Source organism: Malus sylvestris, chromosome 15 (assembly GCF_916048215.2).
Source record: "Malus sylvestris chromosome 15, drMalSylv7.2, whole genome shotgun sequence".
NCBI lineage: Eukaryota > Viridiplantae > Streptophyta > Magnoliopsida > Rosales > Rosaceae > Malus > Malus sylvestris.
The window spans coordinates 6187796-6208878 of record NC_062274.1 but is presented as its reverse complement, the minus strand read 5'-3'; the positions used below and the strand labels follow the sequence as shown (position 1 = coordinate 6208878).

Sequence of the window (21083 nt, the reverse complement as noted above, 5' to 3'; positions counted from 1 at the left end):
AAGAAGATATAATCACAAAAGTATCGTATGAAGTTTAGTGGTTGTTTCATGCCTCAATTTTTTCATGTCCCAAGTCCATTCTCCTTAACTTTTAAGAGTGTGTAACCACAAGGTGTGGTGCGAGTGGCAAATTGCCACCTTTCTGGCAAGGGCCGAAACCAAATGAAAGCACTTTGTGGCAAGGGGCAAGCCGAACATCAAATGAAGATTAGTCTCATCCATCGGATGTGCCGACACTTCATGGTCTTTACCAAAAAAAAAGTGACAAATTGTGAATTTAGAATAACAGTGACAACAGTTATAAAAGTTAACATAATTGATGGTGAATGCAATTCAATTCGATGAATACAAGTATGTAGCATGTGATCACGAAACGTTCACTAAAGCGACGTAATTAACTTTAGCAAGTAGACATGAGAGAGAAGAAATAAATAAGAAGAAATAAATAAGAAAAAATAAAAAATGCTGGGCCAATAAGTCCAATTGGATACTTGCCAAGGGCCCATCACTGGGCTTTCTTGCCGAAGGAGAAATCGAGTAAAAAATATGAAAAAAAATACAGGAAAGAAAGAGAAAGGCACGCATCCGCCATTTGTAACGGTGGTGCAGTCGTTGCAATCCACCTGCCATTCAACACCGACCGAACGGTCGTTCTTCTTCCGAACAACAACCCCCTCTCCTTCCCTCCGCACCTTCTCGGTCATGATTTTTCCACGTTCCCACTTTGAAATTGGAGCAACCATTTCGGTTTTGCATTCCACTTCCTCGCGCTCCTCCGGCTCCCACAAACTCTCTAATTCCCAATTCCACTCCAAAATCCCGGCCCACTTCCGCTGTTTCTGATCGCGTTTCCGGCGCCGGCGATTAGGGTTTTGGGATGAATTGAAAAAGGGGAGTCTTTGAGTTGGGGATTTGAAAAGAGGGGAGAGCTTTGTTGTTGGGCATGGCGGATTCGGAGGCGAAGCGTGTGGCGGAAGAAACGTTTCCGGATTTGCTGAAGAACACGCCGAGTAATATCGCGAGATTGGAGGATGAGATTGGACATTGTAAGGGACACAAGAAGTATTTGGCTCAGACTAGAAGCCCGTCCGACGGCGGCGATGTCCGGTGGTACTTTTGCAAAGTCCCATTGGCGGAGAATGGTAATTCGAATCTCAAGAGCATTGGAGTTTTGAGTTCTAGTGTGCGTTTTTACTTCTCAATTCACAATTGGCAATTTTCTGCTTCTGTGATTGTGCAGGGATGGCTGCTTCAGTCCCAAAGAGTGAGATGGTGGGGAAAGGGGAGTATTTTCGGTTCGGTATGAGGGACTCTCTAGCAATTGAGGCATCGTTTTTGCAGGTGGGTTTGGTTTGTTAAGTGATAAAGTTGCGTTATTTGTGTTTGAATTGGTCTAATTACTTGAGGGTTGGATTTGCATGCATGCAGAGGGAGGAAGAGTTGCTTTCTTGGTGGTGGAAGGAGTACGCAGAATGTAGCGAAGGCCCGAAAGAGCGGCCTAGTTCAAGTAAGAAGGTGGCTCCGCGGCAGAGTTCATTTTCTTTAGAGAGGGGTCGGTCGGTTGAGTTAGATCAAGTGGATGAAGAAAGAGTTGGTGTCCCTGTTAAGGGAGGGCTTTATGAGGTAAGCCTTCTTTTTTCAAGGTTTTCATTGTCAGTGTAAAGAGTAGAGAAATACATGTGGGCCTGAAAATGTAGCTATCCAGTACCAATCAACTCCTTTGCATGCGTTGGCAAGTCTTTCTTGATGTTCTCTTAAGTTCGTTGTTGATGAATCCATTTGAGTTGATGCAGGGAAAATTTTGTATGATTTTCAGTAAAAATCTCATGATGTTAGCATCGTAAGATACTTCGTTGGTTACTAGTCTGAAGTGTATCAAGTGAAATGACCCGACTCCAACTATTTTCTGGATAAAGGCATGATTGATTTGAGTTGACATAGTCATGTAATTGCTGCAGGTAGATTTAGTGAAGCGGCATTCTTTCCCTGTCTATTGGGATGGAGAAAACCTGCGTGTGTTAAGAGGTCACTGGTTTGCTTGTAAAGGGGCCGATTGGCTCCCACTTCGTGAAGATGTTTCTGAACAATTAGAGGTTGCATATCGTAATCAGGTTAGCTTCAGTATTAATATGGGTGACTTTAAACAATCATGTATCTGATTAGTTGGAGTGTGCATATCCTGATCATTGTCTATTTGGTAACCTTTATCCAGATTCTGTGTCAGAAAGTTTGATAACTCCCCTTACTTTATGTTGATTCAGAGGATTGTTTTTATGTTCAAAACATACCAAAATGTAGATTTATGGAATGATTTTTAAGACTGCTTCAGTCTGCCTCTTGTACATGTGCTCTTCTGTTTGGACTCATGTTCTAAATCTCTTTTGGTATACACGGTATAAGCACATGTTGGTGAAGTTGGACTTTTTCTCTCCAGGTTTGGCACCGGAGAACGTTTCAGCCCTCTGGACTTTTTGCAGCTCGAGTTGAATTGCAAGGCTCTACACCTGTATGTGTATTGCTATTTGGAAAAGACATTTTATAATTTTATTATTGTATTCTTAAACACATCCTGGGGATGTACTTTTAGGGACTGCATGCGCTTTTCACAGGAGAAGATAACACTTGGGAGGCTTGGCTAAATATAGATGCTTCTGGTTTTTCTAGTGTCATTACGTTAGGTGGAAATGGCATGAAATTAAGGCGTGGATATTCCACATCGCACTCTCCGAAACCCACACAGGTATCTATTTGATAAATTCTTTGATGGGATAAGTTCTGACACTGCCTTCAATACCTTTGTTTTTCAACATTTTACCTTTTTCGGTTGTGGTGAGTCAAATTTTTGGAATTTATTTGAGCAAGTTTGTCATTGATGCCGGATTTGTTGTTTCTTTTTGGTACTCGTGAAATTATACTTGTTGCTATGTGAACTTTTCCGTCATATCATCTTAATCTGATGGTGTCTATGCTTTGGATTCTAATGGATGTTTGAAGATGGAAAAGGATGATCTGAAGTTTGGTGGAAGTCTGCATCTAGTCACTAGCTGGTGTATTTGTAAATTTCAGATAATTTTTAACTTTTAAACAGAAAAAGAAACTTGCTTCTCAGCTTTACTGAAACCATTTAAGCAAGGTACGCGTGGTATTTTGCTCCTAGATTTTAATTTTTATCATAGTCTTTTAGGTGTAATAATGATAACTAGAGGAAAGGGAAAGGACAACAAAAACAACAGGAACAATTAGTTGCTACAATGATAGTAGGTTTCATGTGGCATTGCATGTCTCGATGGGTTTGGTTTGGTTGGGCGGTTACATTCAAATCTCTAGTGTTAGCACTTAAACAATTGTCATTGGTTTCTTAACTGTATGTCCGCTTCACCCCCAGAGTTGTCTTATTTGTCCGGTTCTGTTATGATTTCTAACATGAGAATTTCAATTATTTTCAGCATAAGAAAGTCTTGTTTGAGCATTAAAATTAAACAAAAAAGAATAAATTATCATCTTTCTCACAATCATTTTCTATTATAGAATGAATTGCGCCAGCAGAAGGAGGAGGAAATGGATGATTATTGCTCGCAGGTATGCATTTTAACATATCAAATAAAAATGTTGTTTTTAGTTTTGTACTTATTATTTTCATATATTCCTTCCTTCATACAACTTGTACCAACGTGTTCTTCCATGCCCAATGTCTTCTTCCAGCTCTTAGTGACTAGTTGGTAACAAGTTCTTTATAATGTCAATCTTTAAGGCTGTTCACGAACAAGAAGATCTTGTGGCCCATGCTTTTAGGATAAATCCTGCCTTTTGCCTATTAGATTTTTTGAAGGTTAATCTATACCTTTTTGGTTTCGATACTCGGTTTCAAGGTGACAAATGTATGATAATAATTTTGCTAGGAAAGTGAAGGGTGGTTGCTCTGATATATAACTGGCGTAACTGAAAGAAACCCAAAATCTAATTCGTCCAAAACTTATGTTTGAGATTCTCCAGAGTCCATAATTTTTGTTTTCCAAAAACCGTCTGTTTGCAGCATTAAGATTTCCTTTCATTTAAGTTTTTTATTTTTTTGAAAGTGATAAGATTGACGTTGCATATTTGATTTAGGTTCCTGTTCGACACCTTGTGTTCATGGTTCATGGAATTGGTCAAAGATTGGAGAAATCAAATTTAGTTGATGATGTTGCTAATTTTCACCTTATAACAGCAAGTCTTGCCGAAACACACCTTACTTCACACCAACGTGATTCTCAAAGGGTTCTTTTTATCCCATGCCAGGTAAGCAATCTCTTTTGTATGCTATTCATCCCATTTTCTTTCTACTTTTTTTTTTAATTATCGCAAAACTCTTCTGTTTCATACTTTATGAAATAAAATGGATCACCACTCCTGTGATGCTGGTGAAACTAGCTTGTGTCGTTTGAGTATTATATACAGGGAGGTAAGAGAGTACCCACAGTGTTGGACGTGGTTGTCTATCATAATGATGATCACCATTCTTCTCCTTAAATATGGTTGAACATTCGTTTCCTAGAGTAAAAATATTTCGTGGTCATCATTCTTTTCCTTAAATATGACTTGCTAATCATCTCCTTACTTTAACAGTCTGGTCTATTTAAATTACTTCTATTTAAGAGGTCTGGTCTAGTCCTTTAGATTTAATCTTTGTTGGTGGATTCCTTATCAACTTTTTGTAAGTCTTCCCGTTAATAAAAAATCTGTTTCTTGTCAAAAGAATAGAAATAAAAATCTTCTTACATTAAAGCTTGTTAGGCTCCTCACTTCCCTGGAATGTATAATTTGAAATATTATGGAGATTTTAGAAACATGAATTTGAATTTGGCGATCACTGGGAGATACCATGATATGACAATACTTCTTTACATGAAGAAAAATTAGCTAAGGTGGCTGATTTGTTGCAGACTGCAGTGTGTGCTGCATTCTGTTCTGATATTTTGTGTGCCTCTGTTTAATGTCATTTTGGATTTATATGTTTCCTTTTCAAACAAATAATTTGGTTTTGTTTCTTCCTCATCTTCACGTTTTCATTACTCATTTTTCTTTCCTTTTTTTTTTTTTTTTTGTTTCATTGCTTTTACAAACTGATTGATATTTTGATTTCAGTGGAGAAAAGGTTTGAAGCTTAGTGGTGAAACTGCAGTCGAAAAATGCACTTTAGATGGTGTTAAGGGTTTACGTGTCATGCTGAGTGCAACTGTTCATGATGTGTTATACTACATGAGTCCCATATATTGTCAGGACATCATCAACTCGGTAGTGCATACTTATTCTTTAAATTTCTGTGTCTACTTTTATGATACTGTTGGGATGATTTCACTTTTCCAATTCTTTTGCATTCTTGGATGTGAATGGCATCTTAATTGCACACAATTTTTCCCAACAGGTATCCAACCAATTAAATCTGTTATATTTGAAATTTCTTCGGAGGAATCCAGGTTATGATGGAAAGGTATGCGGTTAAAAAGCATTTTACTATTTTCTTTAGTCACACTTTGTCCATATAAGTTTATATTTAAACTGAGTGCTTTCATCTCACATCCGTATAGGTTTCCATATATGGTCATTCTTTGGGAAGTGTCCTCTCCTATGATATCCTTTGTCATCAGGAGAATTTGTCCTCCCCATTTCCAATGGATTGGGCGTTCAAAGAACATGCTAGAGATGGAAAATCTTCTCCTGATAATCAATCTACGTACAACACTCCAACTAATTTGGGAGATGCAATTGCCTTTGTAAACAATCAAACTGATGACACAATGGGTTCAATTCATGACGGCAATATGAGTGCGCAACCAACTCTTTTGATACATGAGGATGGAAATGCTGAAGATGCCTTGAATGTTGTTGGTCGCAACACATCAGATTCTAATGAATTTGTTGCAAGGTCTATGGACTCGAAACAACCACATGGTGATAAATATGTTAATGAATCAGTTTGCAAATCAAATGACATGCTTAAATGCGATGGGTTGGATGAAACCAGAACCATAAACTGTGGAGTCCGGGTTGATGGTGCTGATGATGTGGTAGAAAAAGTATGCGAAGAAACGAGCAATAAAGACCAAGTAGTCAAATTGCTGAGGGAAGAGGTGAGAATATATAATTGGATAGGCTGTTCTGCCTAGCCTTTTGTGGGCACCATTTATATAAAATGCATATATTCAATGAATTCTCTATTTTCAGATTGATTCACTCAAGTCCAAAATATCAGAATTGGAAGCCAAATGTGGTGATAGAGATCATAGTCCAGGATTGCATCAAGGTGCTCTATGATATGTGGATTTTATTGTTTTTTTTCATTTAATTTTTTGTTTTCAGTGTATAAAAGGAGCTCTTATGCGTCCATATATAAAATCTGAACAGAAAATGAAGAGGTTCCTGCAACTGTGGCAAAGCAACCCATTTCTGTGGAATTGCCTGTTGCACAAGATGGTTCACCCAAGAATTATACCCCTTATATCACATACACAAAACTTGAATTCAAGGTGCAAGAAAGTTGTCCATTTGTTGTATATCCTTCTTCCATTTTGACAGTAGCATTTGCCAAATTAAAATTTTGAATTTTTGTATCTAAAAAAATACGGCTTGGATTCTTTCATATTTCTATGAATGCAAACAGGAGAAATAGTTTGTTTTGGATTTCGCCACTCATTAATTGTAAATCTTCATATTTCAGGTTGATACATTCTTTGCAGTTGGATCACCCCTTGGGGTTTTTCTTGCCCTTCGTAATATTCGTATTGGGATTGGTAATGATCGATGATTATGTGTTAATATGCTTTGCATGTTGATGCTTTTCATTCTTTGCAGTTGGATCACCCAAATTCCTAAATTTTCTCTATGAAGGATCTTTTGATGCTCTTGTATGCTTATACAATTTCAAGGCACATGCATGCTGTGTCCAGTTATATTGGGCTCTTAACAATTTAATTTTGTTACCATGTCTATTGGTGTTTGGTGACATCTGCGCTGATTCTGCTGAGTGGGTTTTTTCTGTAATTGAAATAATACATGTCATTTTTCTACTGCATATCGGTATGCTGGTGGGGATCCGTGTTTAAGGTGTTTTGTTGCTTTGTGCATTTGTCTACTCACTTTGTATATCTTTCCCTCTTCAATAAATTTAAGATCTGCCAGGAGATTTATTTTCAGATATGCTTGTTTTTGCTTTTGATGTGAGACCTAAATCTGAATTTAATATATGGTATCATTTCATTTTCAGGAAAGGGGACAGAATATTGGGAAGAGGAAAATATAAGTGAGGAGATGCCAGCCTGTCGGCAGATGTTCAATATATTTCATCCCTTTGATCCCGTTGCATATAGGTCTGTTGCAATCCAGCTCTCGTGATGCTAGTATTTAATATGAAATCCAATTTGAGTTGAAGAATTACCGCATCATTTCTCTGAGGGATGTGGTGCATACGGTGCATGACATGATACCTTTTGTTGAATAGATTCCACTTAGTTTGCTGAAAGTGCAAAATATTTAATGATATAATCTGGAAATTCTTATATATACATATAACAACTTTATGTTTATCGCTCGTATTGCTTTATCTTTTCGTGTTGTCTTGTTTGTTGATCTAGGAGCACAGCACATGATAGAACTTTTTTCATATTGAAATGCAGGATAGAACCACTTGTGTGTAAAGAATACCTCAGCAAGCGACCTGTTATCATACCCTATCACAAAGGTGGAAAGAGGTTGCATATTGGATTTCAGGTAAAGCATTTTTAACATACATGATTGTGGATCGCCTACCTTAGCTCTCTCTCTTCCGCCCTCCCCCACCCACACACGCACGCGTTCTCTCTCTCTCTCTCTCTCTCACACTCGTGCACTGCTGTGATGCAGGAATTTACTGAAGATTTAGCTGCTCGTTCTCAAGCAATGATGGATCGTCTAAACTTCGTAAAGGTGGGCGTGGTTAGACTCCTAGAAGTTGATATAACTTTCTAATCTGTTATAGGCGTACATCAGCTGCATCTATACTAATTGTATGTACGTTAAGATACTCTTTTAAGTAAACTAGGGTTTTGAACTTTGAATATGTGAATCCCCTTTCTCTGTCCAAATTAGTTTTTTAAGTTTCAAGGTTGAGTGTCAACTTATAGGTTATTTATAAGTTCAAGTTAAAAGGTCGTACCCAGTGCACAAGGCTCCCGCTTTACGCAGGGTCTGGGAGAGGTGAATGTCGGCTAGCCTTACCCCATTTTATGGAGAGGCTGCTCCCAAGTCTCGAACCCGAGACCTACCGTTATGGGCGAAGGCACTTGCCATCGCACCAAGTGCGACCTCTTATTTATAAGTTCAAGTTGCGACAAAAAAAAAAAAAAAAATCGTAATATGAGACTCTGCAAGGATGAGTGGTTTGAATTGAAACCCTCCATGCTTTGGTTCCTATATTATGTTAGAAGTTATTCTAATATCAAGGTTTTGTTATACGTTTGAACACAGATTAAAGTGCTGACAGTTTGCCAGTCAAGAAATGCAGACAGCCTAGAAGGTAGTATATTTTGTCTTTTGACCCTTCACTCTGTATCCTCCTCTTCTTAATGATACGGATATCAGAGAACAAATTTTTAACAAAAGTGGTCCTCTGTAGTGATCTTGTTTTCATATAGAAAAAAGAAAGAACAGTCTGGGGTTTGGAAGTATAAACGACCCTAGGCCCTAAATATGAAAACATAATTCAATACAGTTTCTTTTCCGTCACATCTTTCATAAAGCTCCTACATATTTCTTATATTTATTAATTTTGTTACATGGTAGAAGCAGCAGAAACAGCCCCAGAAATGGAAGAGAGATCATATGGCTCTGGTATGATGGAAAGAGTAACAGGAAGTGAAGAAGGGCGGATTGATCATGTGCTTCAAGTGCGTACATATGCCCACTACCTCATTCACTCCACAGACATACACAGACACACAAGAATTCACACTTGTGCACACTCGTACCTGTGCATACCTGAGTCTCATTTATTTTCCTTTCAAAAATATGCCTGCAACTGCTTGCCTTATAGCCTTGTTACTTTTACTCAGACACATAACAATTACTGACCTTATGCCATTAGTACCAGCTCATTTCTTTGATTCCTCAGTGAGATTTTTTGTTGATCATGCAGGATAAGACATTTGAACATCCGTATCTTTCTGCAATTGGGGCACATACGTACGTACTCACTTCAAATGTTTCCTCATACATGCAATTAGAATTGTTATCCATCATTTGTTATCAAGTGAACTATTACTACTGTAAACTGTTGACGCAAATTGTCGTGTATGCCTAAGCCATATTTGTTTATTTAGTTGCTGAGATTTTTCTTGCAATTGTTTAACGACCATATTAATTCAGCTCTTCTTGCCTTTATCTGCTACCAGAATGTTCCTCGTTTTCATTTAAAAGCTTAACTGAGTCTTGTTGTGCAGAAACTATTGGAGGGATTATGATACTGCCCTTTTCATATTGAAACACTTGTACCAAGAAATACACAATGAGAGCTCACTTGAGGAATCTAGTAGGCGAAACTCAAAAACTGAGACTGGTTTCACAGGCTGGTCTGATCAAAGAGAGACGGCAGAGGAGGAGCATCCTTTGACATTCTCTGAAAGTACGGTCAGAAATTTCTCAAAGAATGCTAACAAGTTTCCGAAAAACTCCATAGTTATAACATAGCTTTCCATTCATTTGTGGTTGCAGGATGAGGATGCTAAATTAGGTGGTTGCGGCAGGGATTGAAACCATTTGGAGTTATATAACCTTAGTCTTTTTTCCTACAAACAATTGCTGCACGGCAGGATGTCCAAGCTATCTCAGCTTCCATAGGACCGTGGCAGACTGGAACTAGTTAAAAAACCTCAAGTTACGATATGAAGGTTGGCGGGCTCAGGGAGCGGGGAGCAGCGGGGGGTTGCGTGCTGGTGTTAATTCATATAGGTGCACATACAAGATGTCTTGTTTTATGTATATCTGTGTAAAGAAACACAAATGTGGTCTTCTATGCTGAATGAAATTAGTTTTAGATTTCAGAGTTGAGAATGTTTGTAGAATATTTGGTCAAGAATTATAAATCCTTGAATAGTTATTCCTAACATATGATTTTAATTTGGCTAAAGTGCTTTGACATATGTATATAGAGGCGTAAGGTATGTGTAAAAATAATACGTACCAAATGAAAAACACACAAAATTATATCTGCAGTGCTAGTTACCGCGGTTTGTTCAATGGTAGACTCTTGTTCTTTTAGTTATTTGGTGACCAATGATTCATGGTCATATGCATTCTTGATTTTGATATTAAGAGTTGAAATTAAAATAGTAAAGCACGTCCATATATTTTTCACCATTAATATGAAATCCAAAAGTAAGTGACCATACATTTCTTGGTCACTCGTTAGTATCATGACCAAGAGAGAATTTGTGTTCAATCCACGGCAGTCTGCAGAGGAGGATCCCAGCTTCCTTCGACGTTCTCTGAAACAAGTTTACGGTCATAAATTTCTCAACGAACGAATGCTAACAAGATTCTTCAAAACTCAAGAGTTATAACATAGCTTTTGCGAGCTTATTGGTAAAAATTATATTTTTATTGTTTTTACTTTTCGTACTTAATTACGAGCTAAGGAAATAATATTAAAAAAAAACAAGTTTCTAATCAGGGACATAAATTTTACCCCACATAATAAAGAAGAAAGAAAACAAAAGAGAAATAGAGATTGAGGACATAAAACCTAATTCCTAGCCCCTCTAAACCAAAACTTGGTAGGTCTAAATCTACAAAACATGTTGAAAAACACCAAAATGTTAGGAAAAAACAAGGAAAGTCTACAATGTTTTTGTTAAGTGGAGGAGTTGTTTTAACAAAAATATCCTTAAAATGGTGGTCACGTAGTAGTTCATGTGACAATTTAACGAGGATATTTGATAAATTTTTCATGGAAATATCAAGATGATTTACGATAAACAAACTCAGGGAAATGCTATCAATTTTCTTTGTCAGAGATCAAAATGAGAAGTTATATCAGTCTTGAGAATCCTTTTAGCTAAAAAGCCAAAAAAACAAAAGGTGGAAAACTACATTTCAAAATCCATCCAAGGATATCCAAAGGGGTTTGAACTGGTAAGATTTGTAAGATAGCAACAGCTCCGGTGGCTGACTGCAAAGTCACTGTATGGACAAAGTATGAAGTTTGTTATTTTGTTCAAAGACAAAATGTACGAAGTTAAGTCCAACGATTCTTTAAAACCAACTTTCCACGGAACATGTACACCGAGAAAATTCTATCCACGTGTCTTTGATATGGACGATGAGTTTCCATGAAAAATCAAAGACAACGACAAGAGTAATTCTAAAGATCATATATCTTGCCGTCCTAATAATGTGTCCATTATAATCAATTAATATAATAAAAATGAAGGAAGTTGAAGATTTACTATAAAACTAATTAGTAATATAGAAAGTAGTTTAAATTAATTTTTTAAGCATAGCACGTGAACAACACAAAGCAGTCGTGGAGCATGTGTGGCCGTTAGGCTTCACACGCGAGACAACCTACTATGATACCATGAAGAAAGTTGAGGTTTTACTATTAAATCAATTGGCAAAATGAAAATAATAACCCAACATTTAAGCCAATGCAAAAAAAAAAAATTTATTAATGAAAGATTCATTCTTAAAAAAAAGAAAAAACACATCAAATGCGTACAATCAATTGATATAATTGGAAAATATAATCGCTTGAAATATTTTCTTAACAACAATGAGGCACGAGATGATTCACTAAAAAAAAGAAACTTTAACGAATAGCTTATGATATTGTTCACTTTAACGAAAAATCATATTTTTACTCTAAAAAGTCAATCTTGGTACTATTCACTTACAACATCTTTTTATCATTTTTGTTAAAACTCAAAGTTTTCAAGTCATTTTCATTTGTTTTTCTTAAAAAAAAAAAAACATTTGGAAGATTCACACCATAATATAATAGTCATCATGACAGCAGTCTCATCACCGAACATTCTTTTTTTTTCTTTTCCATCTTCTTCATATCGTTGGTGGCATTTTCTCCTTTACTGATCCGATTCACATTTGTGGCAAAGATTCTTCGTGGAAAGTTAGTGCGAACTGGAATGGAACTGGTTGTCGTTGAGTTATACATGTGACTAGTCGTATCCTTCCGTCACACGTTAAAAAGAAAGAGAAACGCTAAGGGTATTCTCTCAAAAGTGAAATTTTTTATGGATTTTTTGCTAATTTCCGTGTCAATATTATAAAATATTGTGCACACAAAAAAAGATGGTAGAGAGTCTATAAAAAATTTCAGTTTTGAAAAAGTTAGTTAACATTTCTCTAAAAAGAACAAATAAGAAGAAAAAAAAAAGGAGGACCACTAGACCCAATTGTATGATCATATAATAATTGTCTTTTGTGATCACTGATTAGGATGGATGGCTTAACGAAATTCACAAAGTCCAGTCTCCGGGAAATAGTCGGTCTTCTTCCTATCTGGCTATGATCTATCAACAAAAGGACCAAATGGATATCTCATTTCAGAAACAAACCAACACCTCAAAAATTTCATAAATAGCACGAGTCTGATGAACCTGCAAAACAGCAGAAAATCTTCAAAGAGTTCAGCGGGCACCAGTGTGGTGCCGAACACACAAACATTAATGCTCATGCAACTCACCTTAATAGAGCTACTGCTACTAGCAGCAGCCACTTCATCCCAAGCCACACAATTCATCCCTCCTCCTCCGTCGTCTCCGCCCCTTGATCAAGTTGGAGTCAAGCCGGGTTGCAGAGACAAATGTGGGAATGTTAGCATCCCATATCCATTTGGTACAACCCCAGATTGTTACTACAACAAGGATTTCCTTATTACTTGCAATGTCACACACTACAACCCTCCAAAGCCATTTCTTGGAGATACTAACATTGAGGTCACAAACATATCTGTCGACGGGAAGCTGCATATTCTACAATATATAGCCAAAGATTGTTACGACGAATCAGGTGTGTCCACGGAAAGCAACACTCCTTATATCCAACTGCCCAACTTCTTCATATCTGACACCGATAACGTGTTTGTGGTGGTTGGTTGCGACACCACCGCTGAAATTGTGGTTTTCCAAGGAGAAGATTATGGGTACACAGGTGGGTGCATTACAAAATGTGACAGCATTAATTTTGTTGCCAATTATTCGTGCTCCGGTGTAGGCTGTTGCCAAACATCGATCGCTAAAAATACGGATTATTATGACATAACGGTGAATAGTTTTAACAATCACACGGATGTGTGGGACTTCAATCCCTGCAGCTATGCCTTCGTTGTCGAACAGAGCAAGTTCAACTTCTCTTCGAATCTGCTGACCGATTTGAGCAACGTGGAAATGCTTCCGGTGGTTCTAGATTGGTCAATTGGGAATGAGACATGCAGCAAGGTTGTTGGAAACAAACAAGTGATGAATTACGCATGTCATGGGAACGAAACATGTATCGATGTCAAGAATGGTGGGGGTTATCGCTGCGAGTGCCAAAACGGTTACCGAGGGAATCCATACCTTGAGGGATGCCATGGTAATTTTCCTAGCTTAAGCTTGTTTTTTGTATATCTTTCATCTTTGTATTGTCATTAATTTGCTTTCAAAACTGTAGGACTACTACTAATTAATACAACTTGCTTTCTGAAAATTATGGGTCCTGTTATTTTTGCAGACATTAATGAATGTGAGGATGCAAACCTCAATAACTGCGAACAAAAATGTACTAATACAGAGGGAGGCTATGCTTGTTCTTGCCGCAAGGGGTACCACAGCAAGGGTGAAGTAGACGGAGAAGGTTGCACCCCTAATCCAACATTACTTATTCAGATTATCGTTGGTAAGTATGAACATATTTATTTGTTGACTGGTTTACTGCTTTCTCTACATTTATGCTAACAGTTCCTATTTCATTGGAAATGTGATTAGTGAAGGGCACTGGAAGAAGAAAATACAGTAGGGCAAGGGCCTTGGTTTCAAACATATATAGCAGTGCAACCATCATAATCCAAAAAGTTAACTTGGGCTATTTTTTTTTTCTTTTTTTTTTCCTACTTGCCTTACCTTCGGACTGACTGTTAAATATAGTTTCCACGTGTGGTTCAAATAACAACACCCAATCTGCAATCTATTGGCTACAAGACAGACTATTAGGGTTGATATCCGGCTATGGAACAAACGTCCGTTCTATATCAAACTACATTTTGTTGTTGCAGTCAACAAAACGTAGCAACACATTATGTTGAAAATATTAATAAGTTAATGATGATGCGTTTAATTTTCTTAATAAAGAATGGACGCCTTGCACATAGATGTTATAATTCATACTTAATTTGTTGGAAATGTAGGAATCGGGGTTGGCCTCATAGCCTTGCTAATGGGAAGCTCTTGGTTGTATTTGGGCTACAAAAGATGGAAGCTCATAAGGCTGAAGGAGAAGTTCTTCAAGCAAAATGGAGGACTAATGCTACAACAACAACTTTCAGAACGACAGGGATCCACTCGCGAAACCGCCAAAATCTTCACAGCAGAAGAACTTGAGAAGGCCACAAATAATTACAATGAGTCTAAAATAATTGGCAGAGGAGGTTCCGGTACAGTGTACAAAGGAATTTTAGTAGACGGCCGAGTGGTTGCTATCAAGAAGTCCAAAATGGTGGATCAAAGCCAAATAGAGCAATTCATAAATGAGGTACTGGTGCTTTCACAGATCAACCATAGGAATGTGGTTAAGCTTTTAGGTTGTTGTTTCGAGACACAAGTTCCACTGCTAGTCTATGAGTATGTAACAAATGGAACACTCTCTGACTACATCCATAATACAACCAAGGAATCCAAACCAAACACCTCTTGGGAAATCCATCTAAGGATAGCTTCTGAAACAGCTGGAGTGCTGTCATACTTGCACTCTGCGGCTTCTGTTCCTATCATTCACAGAGATGTCAAGTCTACAAACATACTCTTAGATGAAAATCTCACAGCCAAAGTGTCTGACTTTGGAGCCTCGAGATTGGTTCCGTTAGGCCAAGATCAGTTGTCCACAATGGTGCAAGGAACCATGGGGTATTTAGACCCCGAATACATGCAGACAAGCCAATTGACTGAGAAAAGCGATGTCTATAGTTTCGGGGTTGTCCTCGTAGAGCTATTGACAAGAAAGAAGGCGGTTTTCTTTGACAAGCCGCAGGAAAAGATAAATTTGGCTATGTATTTTCTGTCAGCATTGAAAGATGACCGATTGCTGCAAGTTCTAGATGATTGGATTGTGACTGAGGCAAACATTGAGCAGCTTAAAGAAGTTTCTAAACTTGCAATGAGGTGTTTGAGAGTAAAAGGGGAAGATAGACCAACGATGCAGGAAGTTGCAATGGAACTAGAGGGACTGAGAAGGATGGTATTGCATCCATGGGTGAATGATGAATTCATTTCAGAAGAGACTCAGAACTTGCTTGGTGGAATATCAATGGAAACTATTAGTTATGAAGAAGGTGGCGATTCAGGTTTAGGGTATGATACAATGAGGAACCACGTCGCATTACCAGTTAATGGTGGGAGATGATTGTGCCAGTGAACAGGTCTGTTTTATAATTTTATTGTGGGTGTTTGTGTGCTTGTTTTGCCCAATGTTCGATGGAGTGATATCTATCAGTTAATTAATTTTAATTACCTTGTATAGTTTGGAGTAAATGTAACTTTATAGTGAATGGAAAAAAAGTTGTACTTAATGATTTGTATCCCATGGACTTTTTTTTTTCACCCCTTCTCAAACTACGTTCTTTGTTTTATTTATTTATTTATGCACACTTAACTTAAAAATGAATCATCAAAATCAAACAATTATGTAACACCAGGGTTTTTCCTAATTGAGCATTAAAGAATTAACTAATTCAAATTTTGGAAAATGATTCTAACGCATCCCTTTGAACTTCTCATATTTTATTTTTATTTTTAATAATTGGATTGAATAAAATAAAAGAACCAACGGGCCATGATTAAACAGTTTTTACATTTTGACAGGACAAAGGGATCAAATAAGCAGGCCTTGGTTGACACACCGGACCCAGAATATCCACCTAAACACCTGAAAGATAAAAAAATCTTAAAAATGTAATAATGTAGAAAATCTGAATAAGTTAAAACTTAAAAGCGACTAATTTAAAATGCGCATGTGAGAGGAATTGAACCCATATCACACAAATAATGTTAGAGCATAGATAATTTGCAATAAAAGAAGAGTAAGAACATTTATATCGAACGGAGAAGTCTCATACCAAACAACTTTTATCAACAATTATTGTCGTCACGAAACCTCCACCACTAAAAATCCTGGAGGGGGGGGGGTGGAAACAAGAGTGGGTAGGCATAAAAATAAAGTTTTGTAAAAAAATTTCGAAAAGTGTAAAAACAAGTATATAGTTTCTAAAAAATATTATAATAATAATAAGTAATAAATATCCTGCAACAGAAGTGAGTCAAATATGTAGGATACAACAAGGTATCTGAACATTAAATCTCAAACTATTATTATAAGAAATCAATGCTCATTAATTTATGCAGGCACACAAGTCCACTAGAGAGATATTCAAACAATGGAACAGCCTAGGGATAGGTTTTACATTCTAATTCTACATCATGTGAGTTGCGCTAATTACATTACATACGAGTCCAAAACATCACACAAAATGACAGTCTGACCCCAAACTATGGATCCAAAGTGAAAGTAAACGATACATGTGAATTCCCCGTGAAGCTAGTCCTTGTCCCAAGACAGTACAAATAGTTAAGAAACACCGTGCATACATGTAAAACTGAGCAAATAAAATGCAGAAATGTCATGTCACAAGTTTATGCTCACAAATAATATTCAAAACATAAAGTACGAAAAATCTATTCGTAAGCCAAGCATAACATGTCACATCATAGTAATGAAAGCAATTGACACATACATATATATATATATAAACGAAAGACCCATTCACATATCCTTGCGATGTCACATCCTTTCAAGATAAAGAAAGTCGAAGTCTCTAATCAACGTAAACGGTCAAATTTGAGGAAACGGAGTGCTCGGATTTAGAATCAGAATATCTAAATACGCTAATAAGAGGGATCCGAGCAAATTTTGTAAAAAATCTACACAGAATATTCTAAAGAATAATCCAGGGAATATTCCATATGCATTTTAGAACCTGGCCGGGCCGGATTTCGGGTTCGGATACGGATCCGGGTCGCGGATCTGGGCTTCCCTTCTTTCTTTTTTTCTTCTTCTCCGGCCGGTTTCCGCTGCGGCAGCCGGATGACGATTTGGCCGGGAAACTTCAAATGGTCATAACGGGTTCATTTCTCAACCAAATTCAAAGATTCAAAAGCCAAAATGAAGATCAAGAGGTAAGGAACAAAACTATACCTAAGTGGTACATGATTTGTGTCCAAAACTAGCCGAAAATGGCCTGCAATTCCGCGGTCCTTCGCCGGAAACTGGGGAAAAGAGTATAAACATGCATGCAGGGGTTAGAGCTTGAGATTGAGTTCAACAATTTACCCAATCTATCACAGAGACATAGAGGGAGAGATTTGATGTGTTGGGAACACCCACCAACTTTGAACTCGACGGCATTTAGCCGGAGTTCATCGTCGGGGATGAGTTCGAAGCACAGATGCTGATAGAGAGTAAACCTTCAATTTAAACATATAATTCACCATCACATAGGTTAAAATATCATCCATAAACCCAGAAATTTAGAGAAGAAGGCATAGTTTAACTGGGTTCAAGCTTTGAGAGCTATGGAGCTCTCATCTTCAATGGTGCCGAGGTCCTCACTGCAGCGATCTCACATGCAAGACCACCAATGTGATCCTTGCATCCCACAGACTTCGAATATGTAGAAAATAGGGCTTAGTTGTGAAGGTAAGTGGGAGAGTGAGAGCTCTCTTCTCTCGGGTTTAGAGAGAGTGAGGTTTTCAGAAAAATGAGGAAGTGCAATGGAGAGAGGTTGAGACAGATGAGTGAAATGAAAGTGGAAATTAATTGTTGAGTGAGTGGGTAGAGAGAGACAGAGAGGGTTGTGAACTTGTGAGTGAGTGAATGAAGTGAAAAGGGGAAGAGTGAGAGATGTGACGTGAGAGAGGGGAGAGAGAGGAACCGGATCCCTTCCGGACCCAAATAAGTTGAATCATCTCAGCTAATGATCTGGATCGTTAAAATTTGATTAAATAGCTAGAAAGGAAATTCTCAAAAAATTATAATAATTATAATCGTTGAATCAAATTTTAATTGTAATCATTTGCTCAGAAAACTCAGTTTATTTGGATCCGGAGAGGATCCGGTTTCAGGGAGAAAGAAAGCAACGGGTGAGAGAATGAGAGACCGGCCAAAAAAGGAAGAAAATTATGGTGATGTGTGTGATGGAACAAGTGTGGGTTCTCAAAATCCAAAAGAAATATTATTTTAATAGCACACTTGTCCACAACCCATGTGATGTTCAATTTTTCAAACCCATGCATGCATTTGGTCTGCACCAGGGTTATCAGATAGACAAGACTGAGGCAGCCTACTGCCGGAAGCCACAGTACAAGTTTTGAAATTATCCCGGTAATTTTACTTAGTTTTGAACATAACGAGTTCGTCACAACTTCGAATTAAGTTCTGCTTATACCTACACGTTTGTAAAAATAAGTAGTATTTAAAAATAGTAAAATAAGAGTGAAAAAGTGAAGGAAAAATTAAGGTTGTGTGGAAGGCTTATGCGGCATCTCATGGGTAATTTGATAATTTCACTACTACTAAGAATAAAATACAATAAATTTCAGAACGTTATGTCACAATTGGATTAGGAGTATGAAGGAAAATGTAACGGAGATGAGGATGCTTTGTTGGATATGTAAGCACACAAGAAATAATATGATTAAGAATGAGGATATCCGAGTTAAAGTAGGAGTGGCCGTAATTGAAGACAAAATGAGAGAAAATTGGTTAAGATGATTTGGACACGTAAACCGAAGACCTACAGATGCTCGGGTTAGAAGATGCAGCTGTGCGAGGGAATCTTAGGGTAAAAGGGATATAAAAAAACCTAAGAAGACTTTGAAAGAAACTATAATAAAAGATATAGATTATTTAGAGCTAATAAAAGACTTGGCGTAAAATTGAGTATAATAGCATTCTAGGATTCATAATCATATTTAGTGAGATAAAGTTTAATTGTTGCTATTGTTGTATATAAATAAACTTTAAAATTAATTGACTTTCCAAGATAAACCCAAAGAAGATTCACATACCATGATTTGTATGAAAACCATACACAATACAACAAATACTGTAATGAATTCAGGTGTTTGGAGACGCTGATATAATAAGAGATGTGATATCTACACATTTCTTTTTATTTCTTAAGTATCTTTTTAATTTTTGGTCATCAGATTGAATGAATTGAAGAAGATTAAATGACAAAAATAAAAAAAATGTGTGTGAGAAGTAAAAGAGATGTGTGGATAACACTTCCCTATAATAAAATAGAAAATGTAACTGGTTCTCTACAAGGATCGAGACTACCAATTTATTAAGAGGAAGCACAATTACTATTTAACTTAACCCAAGTTACCAACCATTATTGGAGGAAGTCAACAACCCTCTAAAGTAAACACTTGTTAGAGCAACTTCATCCATGGAGCCCTTTCCCCTGGCAATCCACTATTCAATCCATCCTATTGAACAATAACTGTCTTAAATGAATAGTAATTACCATTAATGAACAGTAATTGCCATTTACATCTCCACCCTTGGAACCCTCCCCCCTGGCAATAAGCAATAAAAATAATAGTTTTGTATGTTTGTTTAAATAATAAAAAATTACAAAAGCTATCTCTCTCTCTCTCTGACACAAAAAAAATAAAAAAATACAAAACCCTCGGACCACAAGCCCGTCGACTCCCCACCCCCCCTTCGCTCGACCTCCCACCCTCACTCGGGCCCTTCCCCGCTGGATTTGCTCCCACCGGCCCGAGGGCCCTTTCTCCTCGCCTGACGCCCGAGCAACCAGCAAGGCTGGAGTTGCTCTTATGAAGCACGAGAGACGGAAATACTAGAACAAAAATTTGGCTTTTGGAATTCTTTGAAGAACCAGCTATATCCAAAAATAAAAAGGATTTAGAGCAATGAATCATATTTTATATAAGGGGTGTGATATCCACACATTTTATTTTACTTCTCACATACCTTTTTAATTTTCGACCGTCGGATCAGATGAATTGAAGAAGATCAATGGACATAAATTATCAAGAATGTGTGAGAAGTAAAATGAGATGTGTGGATAGCACAATCCTTTATATAAAATGTATGTGGGTGGCTAGAGTCGAAAGGGAATTATCTTAGTTAAATAAATGAGTTCATAAAGGAATTATCTATCTACAAGACTACAAACAATGTAGTTAGTGTGAAATGAGTTGATTGGTGGTTTCTATCTTGCTCGTTGAATTGATGTGATCTCTTATTTTGAGGATGGTTTTATGTGTGTTTTAGTGTTGAATCTGTTGCGTCTATCATCTTTTGCTAATTTATGATGCGAATTACTCTCCAAATTAAAAAAATAATAATTGAAGAAAATGCCATATTTTTTGTCAAAACTGAAAATAAATAAATAAATAAGATGTACTCTTTTTGCACCATATTGTACCTAATATGTTCTTAGGAGACATGAAGACGTAAAAAAGAGGATCATATCAATTTGTTCCGACCTAAAATAATAAGTTCATGGGCTTAATCTTTATTAATGAAATATGCCTATCGCTTTGTGTCAAAGAAAAGACATTGGTTTTTTGGTCAGTTTCACATCAGCTAATTTAACCATTTCTTGATCAACTTAATGAAATGGATGACATGACAAAATCAGTGAAAACAAAAAAATAAACTCACAAAGTTGCAACTTCAAGGAGAAAAATGGAACTTACATACAAATTAAGCCTAAAACAAAGATTAGGTGGGCTGAACATCAGTGTACTTTGGTTGGTTGGCAAAATATA

General features: G+C 37.1%; 3 protein-coding genes across 9 annotated transcripts; 2 read left to right on the top strand and 1 right to left on the bottom strand.

Annotated features, from left to right (window-relative positions):
• Window positions 1-559: 559 nt before the first annotated feature.
• On the top strand, window positions 560-10115 carry LOC126601338 (phospholipase SGR2-like). 4 transcript variants are annotated; one of them, XM_050268027.1, is made up of 22 exons: window positions 561-1142; window positions 1241-1341; window positions 1429-1623; window positions 1959-2111; window positions 2435-2506; window positions 2588-2740; window positions 3529-3579; window positions 4108-4278; window positions 5125-5274; window positions 5405-5470; window positions 5568-6110; window positions 6205-6283; window positions 6385-6506; window positions 6698-6770; window positions 7244-7346; window positions 7653-7746; window positions 7879-7941; window positions 8482-8530; window positions 8797-8900; window positions 9149-9195; window positions 9453-9634; window positions 9724-10115. In XM_050268027.1, the coding sequence occupies exons 1-22, from the start codon at window positions 944-946 to the stop codon at window positions 9726-9728; spliced, it is 2775 nt and encodes a 924-aa protein (XP_050123984.1). In that variant the 5' UTR covers window positions 561-943; the 3' UTR covers window positions 9729-10115. The 4 variants fall into 4 exon arrangements, with proteins under 4 accessions (XP_050123983.1, XP_050123982.1, XP_050123981.1 ...); XM_050268026.1 differs by having other exon boundaries at window positions 560-1142; window positions 8803-8900; window positions 9453-10115; XM_050268025.1 differs by having other exon boundaries at window positions 560-1142; window positions 8800-8900; window positions 9453-10115.
• A 2422-nt stretch (window positions 10116-12537) lies between these two features.
• LOC126601340 (putative wall-associated receptor kinase-like 16) lies at window positions 12538-15790 on the top strand. The gene is made up of 3 exons (XM_050268028.1): window positions 12538-13602; window positions 13741-13905; window positions 14414-15790. The coding sequence occupies exons 1-3, from the start codon at window positions 12621-12623 to the stop codon at window positions 15622-15624; spliced, it is 2358 nt and encodes a 785-aa protein (XP_050123985.1). The 5' UTR covers window positions 12538-12620; the 3' UTR covers window positions 15625-15790.
• Window positions 15791-15984: 194 nt separating this feature from the next.
• Window positions 15985-18331, bottom strand: LOC126601347 (uncharacterized). 4 transcript variants are annotated; one of them, XM_050268039.1, is made up of 4 exons: window positions 17662-18331; window positions 17473-17543; window positions 17255-17348; window positions 15985-16146 (listed from the first exon to the last, which is right to left on the bottom strand). In XM_050268039.1, the coding sequence occupies exons 1-4, from the start codon at window positions 17680-17682 to the stop codon at window positions 16093-16095; spliced, it is 240 nt and encodes a 79-aa protein (XP_050123996.1). In that variant the 5' UTR covers window positions 17683-18331; the 3' UTR covers window positions 15985-16092. The 4 variants fall into 4 exon arrangements, with proteins under 4 accessions (XP_050123996.1, XP_050123995.1, XP_050123994.1 ...); XM_050268038.1 differs by having other exon boundaries at window positions 17742-18302; XM_050268037.1 differs by having other exon boundaries at window positions 17255-17381; window positions 17662-18240.
• Between the last annotated feature and the right edge of the window lie 2752 nt (window positions 18332-21083).

Coding starts and splice junctions, on each gene's coding strand:
- LOC126601347 (XM_050268036.1), bottom strand. CDS start 17,792: ATGGATGATATTTTAACCTATGTGATGGTGAATTATATGTTTAAATTG. Junction 17,544..17,741: donor ATTATATGTTTAAATTGAAG/GTTTACTCTCTA, acceptor TCTTTTCCCCAG/TTTCCGGCGAAGGACCGCGG. Junction 16,147..17,254: donor CCGAAATCCGGCCCGGCCAG/GTTCTAAAATGC, acceptor TTTATCTTTCAG/GTGTTTAGGTGGATATTCTG.
- LOC126601338 (XM_050268024.1), top strand. CDS start 944: ATGGCGGATTCGGAGGCGAAGCGTGTGGCGGAAGAAACGTTTCCGGAT. Junction 8,901..9,148: donor GGATTGATCATGTGCTTCAA/GTGCGTACATAT, acceptor TTGATCATGCAG/GATAAGACATTTGAACATCC. Junction 9,196..9,452: donor TCTGCAATTGGGGCACATAC/GTACGTACTCAC, acceptor CTTGTTGTGCAG/AAACTATTGGAGGGATTATG.
- LOC126601340 (XM_050268028.1), top strand. CDS start 12,621: ATGAACCTGCAAAACAGCAGAAAATCTTCAAAGAGTTCAGCGGGCACC. Junction 13,603..13,740: donor ATACCTTGAGGGATGCCATG/GTAATTTTCCTA, acceptor TTATTTTTGCAG/ACATTAATGAATGTGAGGAT. Junction 13,906..14,413: donor ACTTATTCAGATTATCGTTG/GTAAGTATGAAC, acceptor TTGGAAATGTAG/GAATCGGGGTTGGCCTCATA.